Raw genomic sequence first — 19,620 nt, forward strand, 5'->3', positions numbered from 1 at the left:
GGGAGAAAAAAGACTGGAGCAAAATAAGGCTGTAGAATAGTACGTGGTTCTGTCTGAGTTCTCTTTATTTTAGCACTATGCTCTCTGGAAAAAGGTAGCTCTGACTGAACTCACACATCCCTGGAGTGCTGTAGTTACGTGCAACTGGCTCTATGCTCCAGCAGCAGCACTGCTAACAGGATTGGCAGGGATAGCGACTACTTTTGCAGGGAGGCACTTGGTAAAAGTTTTGTAGCGCGGCACTTCCTGCCAGGGGAGAGCTGCAGGCATCGCATCCAGCAGCAGTGAATCACGGTCCCCTCGGTAACCATAGCAATGTGTGTTCCATTGCAGGAGCTGATAGATTCCAGACAGCTCGGCGCAGGCCGCCTCGGAAGAGTGGAGGCGCTGGCTCCCGCCGTGAAAGCCAACACCACAGCCGCCGGCTGCGCGCTCATGGACGGCGAGACCCAGGCCCTGCAGGCCGACTGGAAGCAGTGGGAGGACAGCGTCTTCCATGCTCAGCGGGGCCTGGAGAGCGTGGGCAACCAGATGGCGGTGTCGGAGCAGGAGTTTGCGGCGCAGGTGGCGCAGCTGGAGAAGGCCCTGCAGGAGTTCGGCGCGTGCCTCCAGACCTGGGAGCGGCAGCTGACCCCGCCCGAGGGCAAGAGCACCGACAAGGAGCTCGTGGGGTGCTGGCACCAAGAGAAGGTGAGTTCGCGGGCTGACTGGAAGGTACAAAGAGCAGAAAGTACTTAACTCTCAACTAATTTTCAATTCAGAGCAGCTGTCTTAGAGTGAGTTGTTGTCAACCTGTCAAATCTAACGGTGTACTTACTTTTCACCTGGGTCAAGCGAGCCAATGGGGTTACTCATCATCACCAGGTGAATTGCGCTAAAATGACCTTGCCGTATTTCTTGCCCGTGTGAAAGTTTACTACGACGCATGTGACATTTTTTTTAGCTGCATGCCAACACTAACGTTTCAAAGGTCTTCGCAGTAATTTATTACTAAGAGTGGTTGCCTCATATCGCTTGTGCTGGTGCAGCAGTGTACGTGGTGCGTCCCGTACAGTATGCAGGTGACACAAAACGGGACATTTTTTCACACTGTGGTCTAAAAGGATGGGCAGTGCTAAAAGATCCCTTTAAAGCCATCTTAAAGCGCGTCTGCGCCTCATCAGGAGTTATAGGCGCTGTGGAAACACAATTCAATACGTCGCTAGTGGTTTAATTTAATTAAAAGCATGTGGGTGCAGTATTTGCGTCTCTAATGAGGTCGCAGGAAGTTTATGTCATAGGAGCACAAACAAGCTATCTTGAAAGCTTGGGGCTGCCACCTATTAATAAAATGTGACTGCTGAGTGTACTAACAAAACACCTGCTAAAACTGTCAAAATCTAAAAGAATACTTAAAACTTAATTTCTCTAAATTGGATAAAACAGGCGCAGGGCCATGTAGTTTTAAATCTACTTTTTGGTGTTTAGTAGAGCGCTAAAGTGTCACCTTGTGGCCACTTCAAAATGCTAGAAGGCAGGGGTCCGATTCACAGAACTAACTTAAGACAAAATCCTAAACTTACTACCATTTTGGTATTCACAGAAGGCACTTACTCATTTCGTATTCACAGAAGTTAGGAATCCTAACTTTAGGAATCCTAAATGCCTTCTGTGAATACCGAAAGTTTTAAAGTTAGGATTTTTCTCAGTTTAGGAGTAGTAAAGTTAGGACTCCTAACTTTAGGACTCCTAAATGCCTTCTGTGAATACCAAAAGTCTTAAAGTTAGGATTTTTCTCAGTTTAGGAGTCCTAAAGATAGGAGTCCTAACTTTACTACTACTGAACTGAGAAATTTCTAATTTCTGTGAATACCGAAATGTGTAAGTGCCTTCTGTGAATACCAAAATGAGTAAGTGCCTTCTGTGAATACCAAAATGGTAGTAAGTTTAGGATTTTGTCTTAAGTTAGTTCTGTGAATCGGGCCCCATGTGCTGGAAATACAGGAGACTGGATTGAACAGCAGAGGGGTTGTGGCTAGTGACGCTGCTTCACAAAGCAATTGTCCTCTCATTAAAAGGTGTAGCACAGCATCTTTGTTTTGAAATGCAGATCATGCATTGATGCAGACTAGAGTATCATGTTTAAGCACCATTTGTAAACTGTCATACCATTGCAGTGCCCTCGCCTATTTATTAATTCATTTATTTAGTTAGTTGCACTCCGCTATGCCCTAACCAGACGCTGAAGGATATCAGAGTGCTTTACATGCGTCATCAACAAGAACATTGACAGTAATGCAACGGGATTAGTAACACATTTAACCTAAATAACAGAGGAATAGAAGCAGTTAGCATATTTGAATGATTTTTATTACAGAACCTTTCTACGGTGGGAGATACTTTTAAAGGAGAAATATTTCTAGTTCTTTTTTGAAGGCATTATGGGAGGAGTTGGTCCTGGTAGCAGGTCGGATGGCATTCCATATTTGAGGCCCGATCATGAAAATGCTTACTTCAGAGTTCAAGTCTTTTTGAAAGCTGTGTTTTCCAGACATAATGAGCCAGAACTTTGGAAAGATCGCAAGTCTCCTTAGATGGTAGTTTATTTGTAAGATAATTCGCTGAGCCTTCTTATAGAGTTTTGTGGATGATGCAGGCCATTGGTCGATGCTCTTCGCTTGAATGGTAAGCCAGTTCTGAGTGGTCAGGCAGGAGTGATGTGATTGGATTGTCTTGTGATGGAGACTAAGCAGGCAGCAGATTTGACAGCAGTCTTTAGAGGGGCTGGGTGAATTCTGGCAATGCTTGTTAGACTCAAGTTGCAGTTGTCTAGTTTTGAGAGAACCATTGATTGAACTACTGTTTTGAAGTCATCAGCACGATTTAACCATTTGATCCGTCGGAGAAGCCTTATTTGAAATGAGGTACTCATTGCTATGGCATTAATATGGATGTGAAGATTAAGGTTAATATTAAGTGTAAAGCCCAAGTATTTTCCCTTGTCTATAAGCAGTGGTGTACAGTCAAGTACGTTTGAAGAGGATACCCAGGTCTTTGCAGGCATGTTGCTCTGCGGTAGAGAGAATAGAAGGAACTTTGTTTTCAGGGTGTTCCGTTTGAAGCAGTTGAGAAACACCCGTATTTGGAGGTCCTTGAGGTTTCTTGAAAAGTTTATTAAAGCCTCAGAAGAGGAGACTGTTAAGTATAGCTATGTGTTATCAGCATAGAAATGAAAATACGTTTTCGAATTCTGCTGAAAGAGGGAGCAGAAGAGTTTCATGTAAAGAGTTGATAGTGTTGGTGATAGGATGGAGCCTTGGGATACTCCTTGGTACAGAGACAGGGAGTTGGAAAGATATTTAGAAAGCTTGACCTATTGTGAGAAATTCCATAGGTAGGAGCCAGTTCAGCACAGTGCCTTTGATCCCCATTCGATCTCCTAAGACTCTTAGGAGGGATCAGTGGTTGACTGTGTTACATTCTGAGGATAGGTCCAAGAGAACGAAGGAGAAGACAGGAGACTCAGCTGTCAGTTGTGTGAAGAGCATCATCTATTATTTGTAGCAATGAGGTGTCAGTGCTGCAGGCGGATCTGAAACCTTACTGGTGGTCTTCAAAGAACCTGTTTTTTTAATGTTCTTGTTAAGCTGGTGTATTGCACCGATTTCCAGTAGTTTGGCTAGGAATTGGATGTTGGAGATAGTTCAGAAGTTGTTGAAGTCTGTGGGATCCGCAGGTTTCTTAGCAGAGGGATAAAGTGGCCCAATATCAGGCAATCGTACACTGCATTTGCTAAGTGAGGAGTTGACTATCTGGGTGAGGTAAGGAGGGATGAGGAATAGCTCAATATTTCTCACCATCTTGGCATGGATAGGGTCAGCAAAGTGTTTTCCAGTGCAGATTCGATTAGCTGTTCGAAATGGCACCGAGATTCTTTGGAGTTGCAAGACAGTTTTTCCTGAGGAAGAGCCTGAATGGCTTTTGCCTATTTTTGTGCTTCATTATACCTGCTCTAAGGAGGGGACCGGGGCCTGGGCTGAAGCACTGGTGATGCCTAAATAGAGGTAGTGGTCAATTTTTCTCACTTCACGGATTCCAAAGATGATGAATAAAGGCTCTGTACAATGATTTGCTAGATATTACTAGCAACACTTACACAATTAGTGTTGCCTAAATGTGTGGCAGCTTTAGAATTGTTCTGTAATTTTTAAGTAGTAACTATATCACTGTCAAAACAAGGAACCATCCTAGTCCAAGATTACACACATTTAACATTATTTGCACAGACCAGCTCTATCCACCTTTCCTTCTTTAAGATGTTACTGTCATTTACTACTAAGAGAGGGCATCAGTGTGAATCCAAGGACACAGTAGAGCTTTTTGTTTGATTTGTGAAAGACCTTTTCATTTTTAGTATTATTAGTTCATCCGAGTGGATCCAAAACATGTAGTGACTGGGTGAATGAATGCATGTCCTTTCTTTTATGGGTGTATTTCAGAAAGACACATGACCAAGATGCCTATACATAAAGGAGGCAAAAGTGAATGAGGGAATAAATGAGTGACTCCTTGATAGATGTTTGTAGCAGGGAATTTGATAGAAGAACATCATTATCGCAGAGAAACAAAGTGGCAAAAAGGTACACGCACATTTTTAATCTTATCTTAGCATTTTTAATCACAATCTGTTTCTTTCCAGGCTGATGTCTTGTCATGTTTGATGTTTTTATAGTTCAAAGAGAGCACTCAAAAAGATTTAAAGCAACTCTTGCCCTGTTTAGTATCTATTTCCAACCCTAGTAGCCCATCGGGTGTAACAAGCACATAGTCGGGCCAATATGGAGACTTCCTACTTTAAATCAATGTATTTGAGTTCATTCCAGCCACAGATGATCTTCGGAGTGCACAGGTAGCATATAGATGCAATGTTTACCTACTGACCCGAGCAGGGCCCGACCAGATCTTCGGAGACCATTGGATTGAGAAGCAAGTGAGAAGTCCTTGTGGACTGTTGACATTGGAAATACAGGTTCCAAAAGCTACTCCAGGCGCACTGTATTTCTCTGTGTGTTAATTTTTATGACTTGACTTTGAGGAAGATGGGAAGTCAAACATTAAAGGCTTACTCCTTGGTTGACGTGAGGTAGAAACCAAGATGCAATGCAAACTTAAATAGCACACAATAAATAGATTTTTTAGTCTTTTAGAGACACATTGGAGATAATGCTTACTTCCGTGTCCTGTTTGTACACAGGCAGACTGTTAATAAAATTCAATATTATGAACAATTAGCCTAAACAATCCTGAGCTTTGTATATTAATATCACCCAATCCACGTCATATTCCATGTCTGGATGCCTCTGGTCATCATAGCCTTCCAGCATTGGTTGGATCTAAGGTCTGGTGCCTGATTTCAGAAATACACAAAAGACTATAGTGCTTAAAATAACTTGTTTTCTCAGTCAAGAGATGATCGATGTAGGAAAGTGCCATCTAACTATTCATTTCAGCTTTGTGACAGACCAGCGATATGTTTTTTACACAGGTAACCTGTGTCACAAGTCTAATGGCAGGTGCTCTACTTGACTTTTATTATGGCTAACACACTGATCTCTAGGGGTCGACCCAAAGTACAGCACCTTTTCAAATTGTTGATTACTGTGTCTATGTCCAAGCTACAGCTTGGCTAGCATTTAGCGCCAGCCCATTGATAGTTATGGGTAAAGACCTTTTTTTACCTGCATCCTAATGTGGGAAGACTGCCTACTGTCTCTTCATAATCTAACCTATATAGTGTGTCCTGACTGAAAGCTCTTCTGTCCCCTTAGCTTGAGAGGTATGTAGGAGGAGTGCTTGGTTACATGTGGAGTGGTGCTCTCCAGTATGGGGATCCTCTTTGTAGGGTACTATACTGGGACAATGGGAACTCAGAAACATATGCTGTCCATTCTTTGATTGGTAGCCCACCACATTGCTGTCTTCTCAGCAGAATCCCCAGCCTTTAGCTAGATGATGTGGGTCTAGGTCTGAATTTACATCCACATCAGTGGAGCAGGGGGATTTCCATAAGTTCATCTTCCTTGGATCAAACAAGTCCCAGAAGGAAAACCTGTGGCACGAGGAAAGGAATACTTGGAAAACAAGCTGTGGCATGACAACCACATCATCAAAGCAGAATCCTGGCTTTACATCACTCATGCCCCTTGCCCAGCTCAGGCAGGAGAGCTCAACCTGGTAAAAAACACTAATTAGTGGTGTAGGAAAGCAGGAGAGTCTTGGTCATTCTTGGCAAACTTTGAACACCCTTGGCATTATGGTCTTTCACACAGTCATTACGATGTCCCTGGCATTATGTTTACCATTCTTGACATATTGGGAACTTCTTCTCCTAGGCATAGCGATGGCCAGCCTTGACAAAATGGTGGTATGATGTGGTTGGAGAGTATTGTTATCAGAATATCATCTGACATATCTATCATGCCTTAAATATCATTTACAAAAGTATCACCTCATTGGGGTTAAAAAATAGAAAATCTTCCACCAGTGGGACAGTGTTTTTGTAAAGGATGTTCAGGACACATAATTTATGCCAAGTGTGGGCATTCTTGGCATAATAAAAGTAAAACGTAGTATTAAGGTTATTATTGATATATTGTGTGCATCCTTGGTATTATGTTACCCAGTCCTGGCATAATGGTTCTGTTATTAACAAATTGTGTGATTTCTTTGTACCATGGAGGCCATCATTGATAGGTAACCGTCATACATAGGTATGTGAGGTCATCCGTGAGAAGTGATTTTCGTTCGTAGGCATGTAAGTACTTGATGAATCGACAAGCTGATGTTTGTGTGAATTGAGTTTGTTTATTTAAAGCAAAAATAATGTATTTGAAAGTAAAATGTATATATCTGAAAGAAACACGTTAGTTATAGATTCCTTACCTTAGAATTACCCCCCAGGCTTCAGACTGGATCCGGAATGTGTTTTCTCTGCGCATCGGAAGGTGGCGTTGGCCGGCTCCGTGCCCATTGCTGGCATTGTGTCGCCGAGATGATGTCACGGTAGATACTTAGACGCCGCTCTCGCACGCTGACCTCAGTTCTTTCTTTTTCTGCGCCAGCCAGTGCAGATACGGGAAAGGCAGTACCTCCTGTCACTTTTTGACTGACTTTTTTCTTGACTTTTGTCGACTTCTTCGAGTCTTTGACTCCTGGTGCATTAGGGATGCCCGGATTCAAGCCATGCGGTTCCTGTCATTGGATGATGTCAGTGACGGATCTGCGCCTGGTGTACCTCTTTTGTCTAGAGCGCGACCACAACCCCAAGTCGACTTTGTGGGAGCGGTCCCGAAAGCTGCTTGAGCTCCTGCAGTCGGCTCCGTGCCGTTCGAGGTCCCGGTCAGGAGGGAAGTCGAGGGACTGATAGCAGAGCTACCACCATTCATCCAAGTCTTCAAAGTCTTCGCACTCGGGGTCGGGTAAGTCGAAGCATAAGAAGAAGTCGAAGACGCATCATCTCTCTTCGACTTCTCCTCATCGGGTGGCCAACCCGACAAGGGATGTGGGTGGTGCCCCTCCCACGGCTCTGCGCGTGCAGCCCGAAGTGTCGACTCCACGTTTCCCTCCTTTTCCGGGACCCGGAGTGACTCCCGCCCAGCTTCGTATGTTCTACGAGGCAATGCATGCCACTTTTGGGCGGCCCGAACCCGCAGCGCGCCTTCGGGCCCCGCAGACTCAGTTGGGGGCCTAGGCCTTCTTCGCAGATGGCTCCGGCCCTAGCATGACAGGCCCCCCTTGGATCCAGGCCTGGATCCGGATCTGCGCCGGTTGACCTGATTACGCCTCCACCAATGCCGCTTCCTCCGGCACCACTACTGAGTTCGGCGCTGGTTGACCCCCCGTCGTGGACCCGGAGCCGGACCGGCATTGCCGAATCTGGCATCGAGTGGAGTTTTTGTGAGCCTTTTTACTCCTGGGGTCCCTTTTTCGACTATATTGGCACCCAGAGGATGAGGAGGAGGACTGGGAGGGGTCAGGTGATCCTCTGACCGACCAGTTGGATGAACAGGGCTGGAGAGAGGAACTGAGGGATGCCAGTGGTCTCAACACCTCCCTGACCTTGGCATGTCGTCTCCTCCTACCGTGGCTATGGAGGAGGGAGCGTCATACGCAGTGGTGTTGCATAGGGTGGCCAAGGCTCTCCACCTTGAGCTTCCTACAGTGTCAGTCAGGACTAACCTCCTGACAGAGGTGCTTCAACCAGCTGCGAGCTCTTCGGAGCACTTGCTGCCATTTAATGTGTCCCTCACCAATGTCCTTTTGGGCACGTGGTCCAGGCCCAACACGGGGGCTCCCATGGACAGGATGATTGCCAGACGCCACCGCCCGGGTCCGGGTGACCCCACTTTCCTCTCCCAACACCCCACCCTGGAGAGCTTGGTAGTCCAAGCCTCCACTTCCAAGAGCGCATTCCCTACTGCTGCACCGGAAAAGGAATTCAAGAAGCTGAACCATCTTGGAAAGAAAATGTTCTCTTCTGCCAGCTTAGGACTGCGATCAGTAAACACTGCATGACTCTTGGGCCGTTATTCCCACTCGGTGTGGGATATGGTCACGCAGGTGCTGCCTCAGTGTCCGGAGGAGGCCTGGGCAGTGCTCTCCCAGGCTGTCGCCGCTGGGAGAGATGCGTCAAAGTTTACTATCCGTTGTGGACTGGACACTGACGACTCTCTGGGCAGGACCATTTCAATGTTAGTAACACTTCGTTCCTAAGCCTGGATGAGTTCTACTAGCTTTTCAGGGGATGTCCAGAACACCTTGATGGACATGCGACAAAGCAGACCACGCTCTAGAGCGTTTCAAGGACTCACAGACTATGGCCAAGTCCTTGGGCCTCTCCACCTGCCCTGCGCAGTCTGCTTTTCGCCTCTTTCGTGGCAATGGAAGGGGTGCCCCACTATGTCCCCCTAGAGCCACAGGCCGCAGCAAGGTACCCAACCATTGCATGGCCGGGGACGTGGGAACAACCGTTGTGGTTCCGGAGGCCAGCGGGCAGGCCAGTCTACCAACCCCCCACCCTCTGCAGCAGCCTCCAAACCCTCCTAGTCGGACCTTTAAGGTACCATCAAATGCCTGTGGGCGGCAGGATTCGTCATAACCTCCCCCACTGGCGCACCATCACATTGGACAGGTGGTTTTTGCAAATAGTTCGAAGGGGCTTCTCCCTCCCCTTCAAGACTACCCCTCCAGCCATGCCACTGAGATACTACCGCATGTGGGAGGATCATCTGGCCCTTCCCCAGCAGGAAGTAACGTCTCTCTCGGCCAAGGGAGCCATTGAGCGTGTTCCTGTCCCAGAAGTAGGTTGTGGTTGTTACTCCCACTACTTTCTGGTCTCCAAGAAGGATAAGGGCCTGCATCCTATCTTGGATCTCCGGGACACTTATTTTCAGTTCAGTTCAAAAACCTTTATTTCGGTCACTAGGACCATAAAAGCATACAAAGATAAAAAGAACTTCATATAAATTTAAAACATTCAGAACAATGCAAACTGGACTAATTCCATCAAAGGTGATTTGGGTACACATGACGACATAGTATTTCCATTACTAAAGTACAGCACTAAAGTGGCAAGTGAAAGAAAAAAACACACCATGGGCAGAATTACAAGATAGTGGATCAAATTCATTTAGTGTAAATAAATAAACCCAATGCATACGACAAAACAGCGGTATTGTAATAAATAATTAAAACCACAAGTTAAAAAAAAAATAAACTACATTAATCATAAAAATTCTAAAAGCTATTTCCCATTACGATCGTCTATGCATTGGACACTTGTGTTGGTACTGCAGTCAGGCTAACATCTTTTAATTGTTTTTCCTTTTGTAGGAAGGCCCATCTCCTCCTCCACATTGCATTTAGAAACCGAAAGACAGAAAAACAATGGGCTTGGAGGTATCATACTTCAAAACTCTGAATGCTGCCATACATTGCACAAACCCCAGATTCCGACACTTTTGTAGAATCCAAAACCTTCTTGCTGCTTTATTCCCGGGACAAAAGAATAGAACATGCAGTTCAGACTCCTCCTGGTTATTTCAGGCAGGACACCCACGTAGGGGCAGACCAGCCCATTTAAAAGTGAAGACCCGGAGCGGTAGGGTACTGTTTCTGAACTGCACATATAATTTCCTTGCTGTGGGGGGTAGGATGTCATCCAAAAAGGTTTCTAATTTGTATTCCTCCTTAACAATGAGGAACTGTGTAGTTAAAGTACCTAATTTCGGATTTACCTGGATGGCTTCGAGCTTTTGAGTTCGATACATTCTCAAGAGTTCAGCTCGAGAAACCAAAAAGCTGGTTTCTTCAGGATTACTCCAAAGGGTTGGTTTGCCTATCCTTACACATAGGTGCCTTACATGCGCGAACCAAGGAACTTTTTTTAATACTCCTGGATAGGCTAGTAGGTCCTTGGTTTCCGCTTGGTACTCAGCCAATTCTGGGGTCACCCAAAGCCTACGCCAAAAAGGTAAGGGTCGTAAGGCAGCCTCATCTTCGATCGGGGCAATACCTATATCTAGCCGCAAGGGGATTAACGGGGTACTAGGCGGGAGGCCCAGAATTTTCTGAGGAAGCTGTTCTCCACTTTATTTAAAGGGGCAGAGGAACAGTGACCCCAGAGTTCAGCCCCATACAGCTTGGCTCCCAACGCTTGTGCCCTATAAATCTCAATGGCAGGGGTAATGGGCTTGATAGTCGATTCCCTTACCAATTTAGCTATGTCCCCGGAGGTCTGGGCTTATTTTAGCTTGGCTTTAGCTATTTGGGGCGCCCACTCCATGTTTTCAGTAAGGGCGACGCCCAAATAGTCGAATACAGAAACCCTTTCTAGTGCAATGCCATTTAGTTGGGGATTTGAACGTATTTTCTTGGGCGGATTAACTACCATGAATTTAGTTTTCATGGTGTTAATCACCGGGCCCCTATTATTACAAAATATGACAAACCTGTGCAGTATCCTCTGAATCCTCTTCGGCGTCTTAGACATCAAGAGAGTGTCATCAGCAAACATCAATGCTGGTACCTTTGAGTTTGCTAGCAAAGGGGCATCGTTGCCCTCAACCTCTGAAAGTTGTGCAATGAGTGTGTTGACAAAGAGGCAAAACAGGGTTGGTGCAAGCACACAACCCTGTCTGTCTCCTCTGTCAACTGGGAGTCTGTTGGTTATTTCTCCACTCCTGCCACTTCTTACTTGGGCATAAGTGGCCTCATGCAGCTTGATGAGCATGCTGAGCAAATAGGGGTGAATCCCCAGTTCTCTTAGCACCTCCCAAAGTTTAGTTCTGGGGACCAGATCAAAAGCCGGTTTCAGGTCCACAAAAATCAAAAAGATGCTGCCACCCTCAATTGATGCCGTCTTCCAAACAAAAAGTTGGAGTCTATATATTTGGTCTACGGTGGTGGTGTTTTTCCTGAATCCTGCTTGGTAGGGGCTTATGATGTCATTCTCTTGCAACCAACTCTGGATTTGATCTAATAGTACCTGTGCAAACAATTTTTGTGTGAAATCGATCAAACTGATCGGTCTGTAGTTTGCAGGGTATAGAGGAGAGCCCTTTTTGAAGACTGGGACAATTTCTGCCCCTGCCCAGGTCTCATGGATTGGCATGCCATTCATAATGGGGCTAAATAACACACAGAGATAGGGGCCCCTGTTGTATGGTTCCTCCCGGAACAAATCCCCTGGCAACCTATCTAGACCAGGTGCTTTGCCTGCTGGTAATTTCTCAATTGCTGAGATAACCTCACGGAGGGTTATTCCAACAGCCACCTCATTGGCGTGCCTAGGGGCAGTAGCAGGTGAGTTCTGTGCCCACCCGCTAACTGTACCCAAGTCACCTAGGGGAGCTCTATGGTTAATAGAGTGTGGGTCCAGATCAGTTTCTACTACATACAGTGCCCGAAAATGATCTGCCCTTATTTCTGCTGGAATATTAGGATCAACCGATGGGTTACCCTTCCTACTACCTGTTCTGACTATAGCCTGGAATTCTCTCATGTCCCGGTTCAGTAGGGCGGTTTTAATGTCCACCCATTTGTTCTCTTCCCATGACTGCTTTGCTCCGGAAACAACTTCTTTATATTGAACTCTCCAATTTTTAGTTAATGGCTTGTTTTTATCTTTAATGGCCACTAACAGCGCCTGTTTGGCCTTACGACAGTTATCATTAAACCACATATGCGTTGTCATCTTAGTTTTTCTAGGGCTTACTATCGGATAAAAAAATCGGCTAGTTTTGTTGTCAAATTCTTGTGGAGTACCACAACCTGCTTAATATGGGCTTATTTTCACATCCCGTCCTGCCGGCCCACCGGCGTTGCCTGTGGTTCATGGTAGGCCACGAGCATTTTCAATTTACCGTGCTCCACTTTGGTCTTACCAGCGCCCCTCAGGCGTTCATGAAAGTGATGGCGGTGGTTGCAGCTCATCTGCACAGATCATGGATATCGGTCTTCCACCTATCTCGACCACTGGCTGTTGAAGGCGGGCTCGCCCCAGACAGTTGTCTCCCACCTCCAGTCTACGGCCGATCTCCTGCATTCACTGGGGTTCTCCATCAATGTGCCAAAGTCACACCTGATTCCCTCTCTTAAGCTTCTCTTCATCGGAGCGGTTCTGGACACAATGCAGTTTCGGGTCTATCCTCCTGAACAGCGAGTCCGGGATATTCAGGCTATGATTCCGATCTTTCAGCCTCTATCCTGGGTTTCGGTCAGGATGACTCTGAAGCTGCCGGGCCTCATGGCCTCCTGCATCCTGCTGGCCGATCATGCCAGGTGGCATATGCGGGCTCCGCAGTGGGACCTGAAGTTCCAGTGGGCGCAGCATCAGGGGAACCTGTCCAATTGCATCCAGAACTCGGAGGGCACTGCACGACAGCTGCAGTGGTGGCTCACAAACCAGGATTGGGTCAATGGCAGATCCCTCTCCCTCTCCCTTCCCCAACCAGACCACACTGTGGTGATGGACGCATCCCACATGGTAGAGGTGGAGATCAGAAGACTCTGGTCTCCGGCGGAGTCCGGGCTCCACATCAACCTTCTAGAGCCCAGGGTGATTCGTCTTGCACTGAAAGCATTCCTTCCCTCTGTCCAGAGAAGAGTGGTGCAGGTGTTCACAGACAAGACCACTGCCATGCGTTACTGCAACAAACAGGGCGGGGCGGGGTGGGGTCGTGGTCTCTATGTCAAGGGGACCTCCACCTCTGGACATGGCTGAAACATCAGGGCGTATCCCTGGTGGTTCAACACCTGGCAGGTTCACTTAACGCCAGGGTGGCCGACCTCAGCCGCAGGTGCATGGTGGATCACAAATTGAGGCTTCACTCACAGGTGGTTCAAGGTCTCTTTCAACAGTAAGGAGAGCCTTGGTTAGATCTATTCACCACTGAGGAGAACGCGCAATGTGAGCAATTCTTCATGTTGGAATTTCCAGGAGGCACTCGCTAGGCAACGCTTTTTGTCGCGAGTGGAGTTGTGGTCTGTTTACGCCTTTCCGCCTACACCACTTCTGCCCAGAGTGCTGACGAACATCAGGCACGACCGCGCCCAAGTCATTCTTGTGGCTCCAGATTGGGCATGGAGAGTGGTATCCCGAGCTGCTCAACATGGCCATCGATCCTCTGATCAGACTGCCTCTTTGGAAGGATCTTCTGTTGCAGCAGCAGGGGACGGTCCTCCACCCCATCCTGTCCAGCCTCCACCTTCTTGCATGGAGATTGAGGTGCGGTGCGGCAGTTGACGTCTTTCGATCTGCCCTCTGCAGTCTGTGCTATAATCTTGGCAGTCAGGCGCCCCTCCACTAAGATGGTATACGCCTGCTGGTGAAACATGTTTGTGGCATGGTGAACAGCAAAGGCTGTGGATCCACTTTCTGCCCCTTTGTCTGAGGTTCTCTTGTTTCTTCTTTCTCAAGCCCAGCAGGGCTCTGCTCTGGCCACTATCAAGGGCTATCTTTCGACCATCTCTGCCTTCCTTTGGCTTCTAGATCAGCCTTCCCTTTTCAAGTCCCCGGTTGTAAGTCGCTTCTTGAAAGGCGTAACTCATCTCTTTCCTCCTATTCCCTTCAATATGCCTCAGTTGGACTGGAACCTGGTTTTAACTTACTTAATGTGCTCTCCCTTTGAGCCACTCCACAACTGTCCTTTAAGACCCTTGACTCTCAAAACTGCGTTCCTGGTGGCCATCACCTCCGCCAGACGAGTGAGTGAGCTGCGGGTGATTTCTTCTAAGCCTCCTTTTCTCTTTGTGCATCCGGATAAGGTTGTCCTTAGGACTCGTCCATCCTTTCTGCCCAAGTTTGTCACTGCCTTCCACATCGGGCAGACTATCACTTTGCCCACCTTCTTTCCGCTTCTGCATCCTTCGAAAGAGGCAGAGAGGCTCCACCATCTGGACACAAAACGTGCACTTTCTTTCTATCTGGATTGCACGAAACAGTTCCGGGTGGATGACCAACACTTTGTTGGCTACGTGGGTGTCAAGAAAGGTCGGGCCGTACACAAGCAAACCATTTCTCGATGGGTCGTTTTGTGTATAAAAGCATGCTATTCTCTGGTTCAAAAGGAGCTTCCAGTGGGCCTATGCGCCCAGTCCACCAAGGCGACTGCAGCCACTACTGCCTTGGGAAGAGGACTTCCTCTACATGACATCAGTCAGGCAGCTACCTGGATATCACTGCACACGTTTATGAAACACTACTGTCTGGACAGCCACGTCCGGAGGGACGGCTTCTTTGGCCGTTCTGTTCTCGTGTGATCTTGGTTCGCAGACCCACCACTGGGGTTGGTATTGCTGGGGTATCTATTCTAAGGTAAGGAATCTATGACTAACATGTTTCTTTCAGATGAGCAAGTTACTTACCTTCAGTAATGATATATCTGTAAGAAACATTAGTTATAGATTCCTTACCGCCCTACCCATCAGCCCCATTCTACAAACTGATTTTTAGGGTTAAGGATATCCTATCAGGACCCTAGATTTGTGCACCAGTGGTCAGTGTCTTGCATGGCTCTGCGTTTCTGGCACGGAAAGTCGTGTACAGAACTGACGTCAACGTGCAAGGGCGGCGTCTAAGTAGCTTCCGCGACGTCAACCCGGCGACAAAACGCCAACGATGGACACAGAGCCACCCAACGCCACCTTCCGACGCGCAGAGGTACTGCTGACGAAAAAACTTTCCGGATCCAGTCTGACGCCTGGAGGGTAATTCTAAGGTAAGAAATCTATAACTAACTAATGTTTCTTACAGATATTTAGTTACCGAAGGTAAGTAACTTGTTCTTCTAGAAACTGATAAGTTGATGTTTGGGTACATAATGACTGCATTTCTAAAATGTATTGTAGCTGTTTTTTTTAATGAAAATTCATGCTGAGTTGAAGGAACTCATTATATATGAGATAAAGTACCCCCTGCCATACATTATAAGGACATTTCGAGGCATGGTTGAGTTCCATGACCCTTTAGAGAAGTTAAGCTGAAAACTGAGTTCCATTATAAGGTAATGGAATGCTAACTTGCAATATCCTTAACATATACAGCAAGGGGATACTTTATTCCCTAAAATACATGGCAACATCATCACCTTTTCCCCCAAACCACTTAAATCATTGGTGTGTAGCTCTTTCATATGAAAGAGAGCATGTTTGCAAATATTAAGAATACAAAATAGAATCACTAGTACAAAATTGAACACACCCAAAAGTCTATTAGTTACTTGTTGCAAAAAGATATTAGATGCAGTTTAATACAAGCCAGTGTTTTTAAAAAAAGATGCAATAGAAACACGAAGAAAGACTTTCCTATGATTATCCAATGAGTAAAAAAAAAACATGTTGCCATAAATATCTACTGTTCGAGGCATATGAGCTGCAGATTACACACTATGCATTGATGGCCACCTAGTGTTGGGCCCGGATGTTTGCAGTTTGTTTTTTTGTAGAAAGTCTTTGGGAGTCACAGGATAGGTGACTCCTCCTTAGTATGATACTGCGCATGGGCATCCGCTCCATCCCCAGATTGTTTTTTTCCGCCACCGGGCTCGGGTGTGTTTCCAGCATTCCGTGTTGGAACCGATTTCCTTCGGCGCGCAATCCTCACCAATCTATAAAACGTAGTTTTGAATGCTTTCCAGTCAACGCTACTCTTCAAACATTGAGGACCTCGATTCCGGTCATCGTCTACGGCCTTCGGGCCTACCTAGGCCTCGACTACAGCTCATGGAAAGGACGCCATTTAAGAAGTGTCCTCAATGTGGGTCGAAGTTTACCCACACCGACCTTCCTGAGGTGTGTAACCTCTGTCTCTCTCCGGAGCACGAGGCGAAAGACTGTTCAGCTTTTGCCTCTTTCCGCTCCAAAAAGACTACCTGGGACCAAAGAGCAAGGAGAACAATGGCTCCAAGATCCTCAGCTCCGATTCCGGATGACATCTTCGAGGAGTTCGTCAACGTCCCAGAACAGCACGACGTCGACAGCAGCTCCGAAGCAGAAGATTCCAAAGTCGAGGACATCACTCCAGCGCAGCGGGTCGTAAGTAAGACCGTCGACCCCAACCCCTCCTCGACACAGAAGGCCCCGGTCACACCCTTGCCCTCCAGCTCGGGTGCACACCATCAAACTGCTTCTACTGCCCCACCTTCGGGCCCGGCAAAGAAGCTAACCAAGCCTTCAGGCGACTTGAGCTCGAGTTGACCTTCACACGGTGCCGGTGCACAAATACCAGCACAGAAAAAGACAACAGCCTCGACACCCAAACCATTGGCACCGAAGCACACCACTACTCCTTCGGCACCGAAACCCAGGCCTGAACCAAGCAAACCTGCTTCGGATTCCAAAACACCACCGGAACCTAAAAAATCATTGGATCCGAAAAAGTCATCGGATCCAAAGACCATACTGGAACCGAAAAAACACTCGGAACCGAAAAAAGCTTCGGAGCAGAAAAAGACGGCTGCCTCCCCGGTGAAAGACATTGCCAAGAAACCAAAGCAAGCCATCTCGGTGCACAAAACTTCCTCCGCACCCAAAGATCAATCCCCTGCAGTGGATTTATCCTAGCCAGACCCCGCTCAAAAGACTCTGGCCAAGGACCCAATCACTGGACACCTAGTTTTGGCTCCAAAAAAGCGACCACTGGACACACCAGCTCCAGCTATGCATTCAAAGAAGAAGGACATGGCTACCTCTCCCTTAAGACTGCCTTCCCCTTCTCTTTCACCTGTGCCATCACCACCACCTCTTATACCACATCATTCTGCAGCATCTCCTGTCACACCACACAGGGATGATAGCTCTGATGATATGGCGGGTAACATACCTGATCCAACCACCCCCACAGGAATCCCATGACCCGTGGGACAATTATACCACCCCAGATGTCCCAAATGTCCCTCAGGATGACATATACCCCTCAAGGCCATCCCCACCAGAAGACACTATAGGGTTTATTGAATTAATTCACAAGGCTGCACATTATCATGGGGTAGACATTTATACAGACCCTGTTGAGGAAGACTTCCTGATGGATACATTCGATAATGCACAAAGGTCTTCATCTATTTTACCCATGCTTAAAGGAGTGATCAAGCATGCCCCTGAAGTCTTCAAAGACCCAGTCAGAACTCGGGTCATTAACCCTCGGATAGAGAAAAAATATAACGCTGCCCCTTCAGACCCAGCATATATTAAAGGCCCAGTACCACTAGACTCACTTGTAGTTTCCAACGCACGCCAGAGAGCAAACTCACAAACATAGGGTGACGCTGCACCACCAGATAAGGAGTCTAAGCTACTTGACGCATCAGGCAAAAGAACAGCGTCTCAAGCAGCAAACATGTGGCATATCGCCAATACACAAGCACTGCTAGCCAGATATGACAGGGCACATTAAGATGAGCTAGAGTCACTAATGAGGCACCTCCCTGACAAGTACAAGGATAGAGTAAACAAGCTCATCCAAGAGGGGAAAAACATCACAAACACCTCTATTAGGTGTGCCCTCGATGCAGCAGACACGGCCTTTAGGGCAGTTAACACGAGCGTTTTGCTACGCAGACACGCCTGGCTACGCATATCAGGGTTCAAACCTGAGGTACAAAGTGCCATTCTTAACCAACCCTTTGACGACAACACCTATTTGGACTTGAGGTAGATGTATCATTAGAGAAAATTAAAAAAGATACAGACACCGCCAAATCTAATGGAGCTCCCAGACGTTCATTTTGTCGCTCATCCTATCGAGGTGCCACCAGGGGATATACTTCAGACACAGCTTCTACCTCGTACAAAGCCCCTACACAGTCTACCTACAGTAAAGGCTACCAAAAGGGTGGGTACAGGAGTAACAATAACAAAGGCAGAGGCAAAAATACCAACTCATGCTCTGCCTCTACCCCTGACCAATGACTCCCTTCCCCCGCCCCTTTCTACTCCTGTTGGGGGAAGACTCCAACAGTACCTGCCAGCCTGGGAAAACATCACATCAGACAGGTGGGTGCTCTAAATAATTCAATCAGGTTATTGTCTGGAACTAACATCTACCCCCCCAAACATACCACCCAAGCAGCGTCCAATGTCACAGGAACATTTAACATTGCTCAGACAGGAGGTAATATCCCTCCTGCAGAAAAATGCAATAGAAATAGTTCCAGAGCATCAGAAAAACAAAGGAGTATATTCCCTATATTTCCTAATACCAAAGAAGGACGGATCTCTAAGACCCATCCTAGTCCTCAGACCTCTAAACATTTACATACAGTCGGATCATTTTCATATGGTCACACTACAATAGGTCCTCCCATTACTGGTATTAAACGACTTCCTTGTCACTCTAGATCTCAAGGACGCCTACTTCCATATTCCCATCGACGCAGCACACAGAAAATATCTCATATTTGTGCTAGACGGACAACACTACCAGTTCAAAGTGCTCCCATTCGGAGTCACAACAGCGCCAAGGGTGTTTACCAAATGCCTAGCAGTAGTAGCAGCACACCTAAGAAGACAGCACATTCGCATCTTCCCATATCTGGACGACTGGCTCATAAAAGCCAGCTCATACAGACAGTGTGTGCAACACACTCAAGCTATTATTCAACTGCTTCACGACTTGGGATTCACGGTAAATCACGTCAAATCACATCTGCAACCCTTGCACATACAACAGTTTCTCGGCGCTACAATAAACACCCAACTAACACTAGCTTATCCCTCTCCAGCCAGGATAACAAGTGTACAAACTCTCCTAACAAAATTCCAACCACAATACTCGCTACCAGCTCGAGTGTTCATGCAGCTCATAGGAATGATGGCATCTTGCATATCTGTAGTACCTCACGCAAGATTGCAAATGCGTCCACTTCAAGAGTGCCTAGCACACCAATGGAACTAGGCTCAAGGTCAATTAACAGACCTAGTGTTGGTAGACGGTCAGACTTATCGTTCTCTGCAATGGCGGAACACCAAAAACCTTTCCAAAGGGCGACCGCTTCTAGAGCCAGTTCCTCAAATAGTCATGACAGCGGACGTATCGCTCTCCGGCTGGGGAGCCCATCTACTGCATCACACCATGCAAGGCAG

At 46.9% G+C, this 19,620-nt stretch overlaps 1 protein-coding gene across 1 annotated transcript in view; it reads left to right on the forward strand.

Moving 5' to 3' along the window:
* The window catches only part of SYNE1 (spectrin repeat containing nuclear envelope protein 1), a 2,319,318-nt gene that overhangs the window by 906,453 nt on the left and 1,393,245 nt on the right, over positions 1–19,620 (forward strand). The window contains exon 56 of the mRNA XM_086926873.1: positions 334–690. Within this exon, the coding sequence (XP_086782999.1) occupies positions 334–690 (357 nt within the window). The remainder of the gene's footprint in view (positions 1–333; positions 691–19,620) is intronic.

Source organism: Lissotriton vulgaris, chromosome 6 (assembly GCF_964263255.1).
Source record: "Lissotriton vulgaris chromosome 6, aLisVul1.2, whole genome shotgun sequence".
NCBI classification, from domain to species: domain Eukaryota; kingdom Metazoa; phylum Chordata; class Amphibia; order Caudata; family Salamandridae; genus Lissotriton; species Lissotriton vulgaris.